Raw genomic sequence first — 12,134 nt, 5'->3', positions numbered from 1 at the left:
ATAAGATAAAGTTCAGAATCAAAGGAATAGGACCTATGTTACTGAAAAACTGAAGTACATGCAAACATCTGTAAAAAAATATTTAAGGATCTTGGGGGAAAGCTCCCCCATCCAGCCCCAACCCCGAAGACCAAAATGGCCTCAATCTTTTTTCCCCAGATATGATATGATCATGATTAAAGTCACAAATTAATTCTAACTCAATTCTCATGATTGAAGAAATTATACCTTGGCAAAAGACAAAAGAGTAAGTTCTTCAGTATGATAGACATTACTGGTTTTGCAATCTGACTTCATCTAAGTTCAAAAATATTCTTCCAAAAAAAGCTTCTATGGTAATAAGACTATTATAGTTTTAAGGAAGAGGGATTTTTTTTTTGCCTCAGAGAGATATTGATGGTGAAGCCTTTGTAACTTTTTGCTTCCCTATGATCGTTTTTTGGTTCAGTATGGTGTGCCTGGAAGAAAAAAAAAGAATGGAGGGAAGAAGTGTTTATGGAGGAATACATGGAGTGAAAGAGAAGATTACCTCTATTAGAGCTCACAGACACACTCAAGCACTTCAATTTCTTTGAGCTTTGCATCTCCAGCACCTGTTCCTAGACATTCCATGATGCTCAAGCTCACGACAAAGATGTTGCCCCTGTGCAGGTGGAACAATAGCTAAGGATGCAGGCTACCCTTCCTGTTTCTAACTCAAATAGACAAGAGACGCTCTCATATTAATCACAGTGAAAAATCTATTACTAAAAATGGAGGAGATAAGCAATTCTATCACATCATAAAAAAAGGCAAAACCTGCTCTTCCTTCCTTATGCCAAGGTGCCATTTTACCCATCTATCTTCACACTCATAGACATTTTAAAATTTGTTTTTAATTTAGAAAAGACCCTTTAAACAGTGGTGGGATTCAGCCAGTTTGCACCAGTTTGGGAGAACTGGTAGCAATTTTTTTGTTGCCCAGGCCCAGAATGGACTTCCAGAAGCAGCATCCACATAGAGAACTGGTTGTTCACATATTTGAATCCCACCACTGCCTTTAAACTCATTCAATCATAATCAAGGAAACTATGTCTGAACTACCTCCAAACCTCTTCATTGTATTTGAGCTGGGAAATATTCACAGTTAGGATTTACAGAACAAAAAGCAAAAGTATCTATCTATTAATACATTAAAAAAATCTCATTAAATAAACAAAGATCTGTTATATGAGAGAAATATGGAAAAGAATGTTAGTGGAGCACCCAGTAATTCAGACTTGACCAAGTTAGTCACATGCACTAAACTTTTCAACAAGGTACCTTTTGAAACAATATGGAAAATATGTTGAAACAATATTAAAATATGACAAGGAAAAGCTTCTCTGTCTTCGGTTTGAAAGGCTGAAAGCTACCTTTAGAGGTTTCTTCTCACATGAGATATAATGGCTCAAAGGGTGACAAGTGTGAGTTAATTCTGAAACACTGATGAACCATTATTTTAAAATACTTTAGTTTATTTTCATTCAACCACCCCCTAAAGCAGACATGTCAAACTCGTGACATCATGTGACATCACGCAATGTATCAAGACAGTTTTGCCATTGCCGGCAATGGGGTGGGCACGGCTTCCACATGACGCATCCGGCCTACAGGCCGGCAGTTTGACACCTGCTCTAAAGAATGAATTATTTTTCAGGCTCCCACAAAAAAGATTTTTCATATTTTTATTTTAATATATCAGAATGTGAGTTTCCTCTTTCATTTTCATGCATGATTAAAAACAAACTGCTTTTAATGCTTAAGAATGAAAAAAAACCACTGGTAATTCATCAGTAAGAGCTCCCAACTCCCAATCCATTCACTTCATGTGCACAGGACAATGAGGACAGAAGCCATTACCCAATGGATTGAAAATAGCATAAAGTTTACAGTCCCAGTAAGTCTCTTAGTTGCTTAGCCATGACAGCCCTAGAGTTTTCAGGGTCTTATTCAGATTTGGAACCATTGTTGCTGTCCAGGCAAAAATCACTGTCAGATATTGTGACTCAACACAAAGATTACAGGATGATGTCTTCATCCCTTCCTCTCACCATTAACCCAGTTATCAGCCTCATATAACATGGAGTGGACATGGTTTTTCACAACAGCATGTGAACTGATTTCTTTAGAAAGAAGACTTCAGTTAATAAAAACTTCTCTTTGTGGTAGCTCATTCATACACACTACTTTTTGTAGTCTTGTAAAATGTAATGAAAACTGAGTACTTCCTTTAGAAAAGCTCATTTATATATGCTAACTATTTGATTTAGCACTACTGTGATTCCCCCTAAAAACTGCTGAACATTTATATATGAATCATCTGACACTGACAGAAAGAGTATGTGATAGATCTTTCTTTAAATCTAGGATCAGATATATATTAAAAATAGAGCGGAATGAAACACAATTTTAGAGCCATTGGAAGATTGAGCAAGGGAGCTAATCTTTACCCATGTCTGCTATCTTGCCTAGCAAAGCTCAGCTGAGAACATTTCTACACATTCTGTTCATGGACACACCAAAAATGAGCAAATATACAATTTGCATCAAACCTATGTTTAAGCAAATAAGTATGTAATTATAGATTGTTTGAGCTTCATTGGTCTAATTCTTTGCACTGAATAGCTCAATTACTATTTATTTACATAAATCCTTTAAGTAATACTATACAACACATATCTTGACACTGTAGTTGCAGGTGCAGTCTGAGTGCATAAAATCCCAAACCTATAAATAGTCAGCTTTATTTGGACTTCCCAAAATGGTTGAATTTTCCAGGTGAGATGAGTAAAAAAACCAGGGGACTGGCAATTTTAAAGGTGAAATTGTTAAGTAGTTTTTTTTCCTCTGCATACTCAGGAATTTTTAGAATTTTGCCAAGCTTAAAAATACAATAACCTAGAAAATTAAATTACTCAGAGTGCTGGAAATATTCCTAAGGTCAATTTATCAAATCTTGTACCCTACCAGAATACATTAAATCAAAATAAATGAACAGTAATTTGCCATAGGTATCTGTCATAAGGAGATATAAAATTAAGCTATTGTTTAAACCCAGATAGCTTTGGTGTTGATACAATTATTCTTGATCAACCAGCTAATTGGTGCCACTGGAGTGAGCCTGACTAGATCCAGATTAAACTTTTCCTGACTTTTGATATACTGAGGGACATACACTGCATAAATTATAAAAGCAAAATTGTTTATTTGCTCATAACTTTGCCAGAAAAGGGCAGGAAAGCAGTGAGTTGAATTTTTGAAAGTTCCCCTAAGCCTTGATCCTAAAACAGAGTTCAGAATGTTATATGAAAAGAGTGAGTAATTTATATTGCACAAGTGCTATTTGTTACTTGACTTTATCATGTATAGAAGTTGTCTTGTAATCAAAATGTGAAAATTGGATGTAGTCTTGAAACAACCAATTGAATTTACTATGTACAGTATAAAGCAACACCTGAATATAATTTCAGAAGTGATAAGGTTGGGGAATTGTAATGTATCCCCCACAAGAATGACAGCTGTCAAAGGCCGCTCCACGTGGCCATTCTGACAGCTGTCAAAAAAGCCACGCATGCGCAGTAACAGCCACGTGCTGTCAAAACAGCGGCAGCCGCGAGCTGTCAAAGCGGCAGCAGCCGCGAGCTGTCAAAGTCGCGCACGCGCAGACACATCAGCCACTGACAGCCGCTAGCTGTCAAAACGCCGGCTAGGTTTACCCGGGTTCCCAGCTGAAACAGCAGCCAGCTGACAGGATTCCCCAGCTCAGCGTCGCATGCGCTATCACTGGGGAAATGTCAAAGCTGCCAGCTGATTATTGGGCATGGCCCCTCGGCGGGAAAACACCGGTCCCTGATTTGTTAACCTGTTTGACAGTTGCCTATATAAAGGCTGGTTGTACAGTTTTGCCCCGTCCGGGCTGAGTCAATAAATGTTTGAGCTGAAGCCATCGTCTCCCTCTTCATTGCCCGAGATAAACCAGGAATAGTAATAATATTGTCATCTCTAGTAATTAGTAACTTACTCTAGGAACAATTCCAATTCCAATTCCTACACAATTATGGTTTAAAAAACATGGAGTATATTAAGACTACAAGTAATTCAATGATAGATAAGAGCAGAGGCAGTATTCAGATGTTTCATTCTTCTTGTACTTTGCAAATTCATAGGAATAATTAACAACAAAAATACTGTACAGCATTATAAAATACCACAGGCACAACAAAATAAATGTAGCTTAACTGTTCATCTGTAGTTCTGAATTTAAAAAATCCTGCAAAAGCATTGAGTCTCTCCAAATGCTCTCTATTGCCAGAAGAGTGAATAGTGATTGTTACCCAGAAGTTTTAAACATTTAAAAAACAGCAAAGTAAGCTGTGGGAAATAAAAAAAACACCTTCAAAGTGGACCATATGCTTGTCTATCCACAAAAACTAATGCAAAGTTGGAAATATGGCTCTTAATACTTTGTAAAAATGCCAGATGAATGAATGAATTTTCTCCCCTTGCAAGAAATCAAAGCTCTTGCAAAATAAATATATAAATAATTTTTCACACATAGTAACACTTAGCTTATTATACCAGATGATACTTTTCTTCTAGATCTGCTAGCAAATGTCTGTAAAAGAGGGAGCTTGAACAAGATTTATTTCAGTCAGCCAAGATAAGAAACAACAAACACTGACATGACATATCCATGGCAGAGAATCTTGTGTGGTGAGACCTTGCACAACTGACATGAGTGAAGTGTCACAGCAAGGGCTGTGAATTGCTGTTATGAAAACATTTGCAGAAAACTTGCATAATTAAACGAAACTGCTAGAAAAGCATTTTGAAATGCCATGGAGATTGAATGTAAATAAATACCTTTCATGACAAAAAAAAGTATTCAGAATTATACTGGAATCAACTGTGGGAAACGGCAGAAAGTGGGTTTCACAAGGAAAATAGATGCAGCAGATTATGAGAGTTAGATTGCCCAGAGAGAAACAACGGGCTAGCAAATCTGACCATTGCAGGAAAAAAATCACAAATAGGAACATTTTATTGATTGTATTTTTATTGGTCAATGACTGAAATAAAGTTCTGAAAGCGAGAATGAGAGGAAGAGAAAGTAGATCCAAATGGCTGGAATAGAATACCGTAGTGCTCTTGAGACAAAGCAGTCACTAGAATTCTCTAACATCTCTTACATAATTATGCATTATAAATTCCTGATCTCTGAAAGCTTGTCTAATTGGTTCTGTCTACTGTGTGAAGCCTGACACTAATATCTGCAACACTACAATCTCTCTCTCATATCAAAAGTATTTTCAAGGAAATCATACCAAGTTGTTCAGTAGCCAAAGGAGAGTGAAAGGAAAATAAAGAATCTATAGCAATTGAGTTTGGAAATAGTCAAAACTGATATTATTGCTGAAAATTTCTCCTGTTTTGTTTTTAGAATTCTCATTTGAGTTGATTTGGAAAAATTGCTATTGTTCCCACCCTACCTCTTCAGAGAAGGGAAAAAAAAAACAACCTTGAGGAACAGCGAGAATTTTTCTGTTTTAAAATTCTTGTATTATGAGGTGGCCAAAAGTAAATATATGGACAACTTGTCTTTATAGTGAAAGAATGTAATATGAAGTGCTGGGTTACGTTATTGAATACATCATTATAGAGCAGATGTATATCCAGAAAGGATCCATCTGTTTAACTTCAATCTAAACATATAAGGGAGTTTAACATTTCCTTGTATATGAATATGGTATTTCTTTTATTCCGCTTAACAATTTAATTTCTTCTCACAGTACATACAATAGAAAAATGGCAATCTTTGTCAAGAGATCATTTGTTTCCCAACTCTCTTAAGCTGAGGAGAAAAAGGCAATGCTATAGTATTTCAGCTGTGTGAAGTACCTGAGATTGGAACCTTTTGCTCCAAAAGTAGATGGTTTTGTGATGTTAGTAACAAAGGAAACACAATAGCATTATGGAAAAAAAATGATAGAATTATGAGTGTGGTAGGGATGAAGATATAATCAAGAATGGAAAGAGAATGACCCATACAGCTGAAGAGATATTTCAGCTACTATGAAGATTATGGTCTCTCTACTTACCTCATAAATGGCCATTAGACGTGTTGAACTGGCCACTTAATAGTAGGATGAAACTACTGCTGAAGCAGAATTGACTTGCATCTCAGTGATGTATTGTGTGAACATAAATCTAAAAGATTCTCACAAATCACAAGCTTTCTAGCACTTCATTTTTACAAAAAGGCAACGAAGACATAGTAATATTTTTCAGTTATTTCATTTCCCAGAGAAAGTATTTTTGAAATCCAAAATCAAGAGTGGTTTGTAAACATTGTGATTCCTAAACTATAAAAGTAAACAATAGAAGGCATGTGTTTATAATATTCAACTCTATGAAGTACTATTTCTCATTGAGACAGTTACTTACATCAAATATTTTTTCTATGTACATTTCTTCATTGACTTTATCTCGAAGTATATCTTGATTTTGACGAACAAACATAATGTAAGTATCTGCAAGATCCATCCCTGGTTTCTATTTTAGTAACAAAAAGAAGAAAAGTAAAAAAAAAATGAGAGAGAGATACAAGGTACAGATGTACAACTTGCAGTGTTATTTTTTGTCATATACATATTTGTATGTGTACACATATACATTATAAAATGCACATGCGTGTACATATGCATGATAAAATAAAAACCTGCATGCATATACACATTATTTGTCTTATCCAAAGTTCATATAAGATATAAGTGCAATTTAGACTAATTAATATGGAGTCCTATTTTTTTTAATAGGAAGCTGATTCTACCCTATTTAAAAGTTCCATGGATTTTTTGAAATATATTCAAGAATGTATTTTGAAGCAGCACTCATTATATATATATATATGTATGTGTGTGTGTATATGTATGTATATATCTATGTATCCAGGTGCATATCTGGATATATTTTGCAAGTGTGGACACACAGAGGCAATAATCCAAAAAACACACACAAAAAAACCCCCAAAGAAACCCAGCACACAATAAAGGGAGAAAAATAACATGTTGATTATGAATTAACAGGCTTCTATAAACAGCATGAGGAAATATATGAATACTATGAATAAATATTTAAAACAATTATATTTACTCATCCATACATACACAGTTGTGGTCTGCAGTCTGGATGTATAGTAGTATAGCATGGATATGAAAACAAAAGATGGATACATTACAGATCAAGAAAACATACTATTTTTTACTAAATTTCTCCTGTCTTATCCCACAGCACATCAGTCATGGAATTATATCTACTTTAATCATGTCAAGTCATGACACAGTTTGTAGGAGAACAAATGCTAACACTCTTAAATGATTACTCTTTACTGGTTACTGATCATAATAAAGATTATCAATCAATCATTACTTTAATAGCCCAGTCTGAAACATTTCTTAGGTTCTGACAAATGAAAAACAGCAATTACTCATGACAAACACAAATAACTAAATTACCATAATAGAAATTCAAAATCATCTTGGAAAACCATTTAAAATTCTAAATCAAAAGCTTAAAAACAGAATGAAGAAAACAAAGAGATATAAGACTTTTCGCGTTTGGCCCTGATTCAGAAAAAGTTCCAGAAACTCAAGTGGAATATGCCATTATTTATTATATTCATTTTAGTGTAGGTTTAATAATGTACTAATTGTTATTTTAATAGTAGTAAACCACCAAGAATCCACAAAAAATTAAGTGGTGGATAAAAGGCATAAATAAATAAAAAATAAATATTTATAAAATATCTGAAAGTAAAAAGAAAAAAAGATACAGCTTGGAGATTTCAAAGAAAACAATATTAGAATACAAATATGAAGACTAGCATATAACATTTGTTAGTATTATTCTCTGATACTATCCACCCAATATTTTTTGTGAACTTCAATAGCTTTTTATTTTATTCAATACACAAAGCATTGTATATTTTTTATGCATACATTGACTTTGGGATTCAGATTTAGAGAGGGAAATTCATCACAATGGATTTAGAGTTTTTAAAAGGGTCTTTATAGTACAAAATGTAGCATGCATCTATACAAAATAATTGTGTTTACATTACAAAAATTAGCAACCGTTCTCTGCTCTGGTCATTAAACAATGTACACTATAGAATGACACAATCTGTCATAAAGTAATCATGTTTTTAGCTTTCCTAATCACTACAGAGTAGGCTGGGATGTTGTCAGTTTTGTCTTCACCATCTGCCTTCTAATTCTTTCCCCCACCTAATAAATACATACTCATTGTGCTGTTCTTTTGTGACAAGCAATGTTATGCAGAGTGCAGAAAAGGAGCAAAATCTAGTAAATCATAGAAATGAAGATCAGAAAAAAAAATAGCTAAACCTAATCTATAACACCACCATTCGCTAAACTTATTCGTAGCTTTCTTCCTTGCAAGCTATCGTTGCTTCCACCATGACCATAGAAAAAACATTCCGAGAGGATGTTTCAGGCATGGAAGCTCATCCTCATGTAGACCCTAAACTGTACAAAGACCCCTGATATTTTGGAGGATGAAAGATGATTTGAGAGAAAGTGAAAGCTGAGGTTTGTCAGAATGTTTGAAAGTACTGTTCATCAGAGGTAGAGCCTGACAGTACATCTATGTGATGGATGACAGATTTAAAAACTTCCAGAAAGAGGCACATAGCTAATAGTTCTCAGACAGAATATAAAGAACAGAAGAGAACAACTGTTAACTCCCTGTCTCTATACTTTATACAGTTAACTAAGTAGGAAACCAGACACATAAGGGAGGAGTCACAAGAAATAGCCACAAAGCTTGTTTAGCTAGCTAAAAGCGAAGACAATTTTCCCATGTAAGGTTGGAGATAATAACGGTTAATAAAACAAGTCCCTTTTTAACAAAGTGAGAAATCAAAAGAAAGAACTTGCAGAGAAGCAGTAAAACAATACCCTTATATTTAAGAAAAATAGAATCCTTCAGGTATCAGAAGAGCAACTTCGGAAGAGTTTTGTTTATAATATAAACTCATTGTAAATAATCTCATGCAATTCTTGAACAACCCCAGTTTAGTTTATAAATAGTCTGCTAATAAAAATGATTCCCCATCAACAGTTATCTATGATTTATCTAGTTTGTTCCCATCCTAAAAACATTTGAACTATGACAACTGTTTCACAAATTACCTTTATTTTTTTTAAAGTTCCCACTTGTCTCTTTTTGAAGATCTCATCAATTCTACCCAACAACTTTTACAATCTTCCTCTTGACACATTCACTTTTCCTTCATATACTTGTTTTGTAATTCATCCTCATTCATTCTCTCTACATGACAAAACCTCTTTAATGTACTTCTTTCATACTTATAACTCACTTTTGCATTTTTTCACATTCATACAGCTCTCATATGATCTTGATCCTATCTTTTCTTAGTATGTATACTTTTTAAGTACTCCATTCCCACACCATTCAATTTACATCTGGTTTTCCTGACATACCCAATTCTCATTTTCTTATAATAATAGGCAGGAACAAAATCCTAAATAAAGCTCTTTTGCTTCTTTCACCTTTTATTCAATGCAACAGATCTCTTCAGCATTTGGCATATTTAATAGTTTTTCATCCATCTCACCACCTTTAATAAACATCTTAACTAGGAAACAGAAATTCACTTACCTGTTTTAGTTTTTTCCCCCACTGGTGTCTTACCTGAAATCATTCACTCTTATTTTTCCTGTCAAACACAACTATTTTGGGCTATGATATTTTAATCTTGAGTGATCCTTGTTGCAACATATAATCTGTCTAATGTGAAGGTTTTTTATGCTCCCCATGCATAGTTGTTTATTTGCAGACATTTCATTAACCAGTTAGGGTAATTCATTTACAATTGTTGTTATCTAGTTTAATAATGAAATGTCTGTAATAACCAACCTCAGAAAGCACCAAGAACTCCAACAGTTCAACCCTGAGCAACAGATATTCCATTCTACTGAATCTGTCTAATGTGTATTATAAATCATTTGAAGTCCCATTGTCATTGTCCACACACAAAAGTGTATCTACAGTCATGTCCCAGGTACTACATAATCACATTATTTATATTTAAGTAACATTAAACAACCAAGGGGACAGTCTGTATTCTTATTCTGACAGAGTAAAACCAGGTGCTTGAGGGTGGGTGTGGGCATGCTGTCACTGGCTCCTTTAGTCAAATATGTATTTTCGTGAGACTGAGCAGCTAGTTCAGGAGCTCAGAAAAACATACACTTACTTTAAGGAAGCATCATCAGATAACACAGGGCTTTTCAACCTTTTCACCGATTGTACCACTTTCAGAATACAGCAATATTCAAATACCACCAGTCACCTAGCAAGGTGTCAAAAACTTGATGATGACCAAAAAAAGTAATAAAGTGATAAAAGTGATAAAGTATAAGTAGTCATCACCCTCTTTTAATATCCTCTCTTCCCCCACTCCCTTTAATATCCTCTTTCCTCACCCCCTTTAATATCATTTCTTCCTTCACCACCTTTAATATCCTCTTCCCCCACCCCCTTTAATACAATCTCTTCCCCTACACCCTTTAATCTCTTCCCCTACACCTTTAATATAATCTCTTCCCTCACTCCCTTTATTATCCTCTTCCCTCACCCCCTTTAATATCCTCTCTTCCCCCACCCCCTTTAATATCCTCTCTTCCCCCACTCCCTTTAATATCCTCTTCCCTCACCCCCTTTAATATCATCTCTTCCCTCACCCCCTTTAAAATCTCTTCCCCCACCCCCTTTAATATCATTTCTTCCCTCACCCCCTTTAATATCATCTCTTCCCCCACCCCCTTTAATATAATCTCTTTCCTCACCCTCTTTAATATCTCTTCCCTCACCCCCTTTAATATCTCTTTCCCCACCCCCTTTAATATCATCTCTTCCCTCACCCTCTTTAATATCTCTTCCCTCATCCCCTTTAATATCATTTCTTCCCTCACCCTTTAATATCTCTTCCCCACCCCTTTAATATCCTCTCTTCCCCCACCCCCTTTAATATCATTTCTTCCCTCACCCCCTTTAATATCATCTCTTCCCTCACCCCCTTTAATATAATCTCTTTCCTCAACCACTTTAATATCTCTTCCCTCACCCCCTTTAATATCATCTCTTCCCTCACCCCCTTTAATATCCTCTCTTCTCCCACCCCCTTTAATATCCTCTTCCCCCACTCCCTTTAATATCCTCTTCCCTCACCCCCTTTAATATCATTTCTTCCCTCACCCCCTTTAATATCATCTCTTCCCTCACCCCCTTTAAAATCTCTTCCCCCACCCCCTTTAATATAATCTCTTTCCTCACCCTCTTTAATATCTCTTCCCTCACCCCCTTTAATATCTCTTCTGCCATCCCCTTTAATATCATCTCTTCCCCCACCCCCTTTAATATCATCTCTTCCCCCACCCTTTAATATAATCTCTTTCTTGGGGACTTCCGGTGGCTACGCCGCGCCGAATGGCGTCTTTCCCCTGGCTGCCCGCCCTGAGGCTTCGTTGGAGCCGCGGAGACAGTGACAATCAGCTGTTCCGTGGCTCATAAACTTCCCCTTCGGGAGAAGAGAGAGAGGTGAGTTTTCTCAGATAGTGGTAGAGCTCCCCAAGACCTCCCAGAATTATCTGGGGGTCGGAGGGTGAGAGCCCCCATGGAGTCCGAGGCTTTCTCCGAGTCCAGGACGCCTTTGCTCCGTGTAGGAGCGAAGCCAGACACTGCATCCACATCTGCAGATTATAGTGATTTATGTGTGCCTTTAAAGCAGACAGAGCTGACCAGGAGGAGTAAAGTTGCAAGCATTCAGAATTTTAACTCAAGGTGCTTTAATCTTCTCCACTTATAAATCAGACTTTGAAGAAAGAAAAAAAATGGCGCCGAAATGTTTTTTCTTTTTAAAAGAATAAATTACGAGGACTTTGTTAAAATTTAAATAATATACTGGAATTTTTTCTCTTTTTTATTATTATTGCTATTAAGAGTTTATTTCCCTTTCTTTTTTGGATTTTATTTTTATTTTTTTTCCCCTCTGAAGTGCAGAGGGAAAG

The 12,134-nt window shown here is 35.7% G+C and overlaps 1 protein-coding gene across 4 annotated transcripts in view; it reads right to left on the bottom strand.

The window, feature by feature from the left end:
* CADPS2 (calcium dependent secretion activator 2) overlaps positions 1-12,134 on the bottom strand; it is a 373,090-nt gene that overhangs the window by 25,185 nt on the left and 335,771 nt on the right. For 2 of the 4 annotated variants that reach the window (XM_081331670.1, XM_081331672.1), the window contains 2 exons: positions 7,188-7,205; positions 6,466-6,573 (listed from right to left, as the gene is read on the bottom strand). In XM_081331670.1, the coding sequence (XP_081187796.1) occupies positions 6,466-6,573; positions 7,188-7,205 (126 nt within the window). The remainder of the gene's footprint in view (positions 1-6,465; positions 6,574-7,187; positions 7,206-12,134) is intronic. The other 2 variants (XM_081331671.1, XM_081331673.1) reach the window with 1 other exon arrangement.

This window comes from Vipera berus (genome assembly GCF_964194415.1).
Source record: "Vipera berus genome assembly, chromosome: 6".
Lineage (NCBI taxonomy): Eukaryota > Metazoa > Chordata > Lepidosauria > Squamata > Viperidae > Vipera > Vipera berus.
The sequence above is the reverse complement of the archived record's forward strand: the minus strand, read 5'-3'. Positions and strand labels throughout refer to the sequence as shown.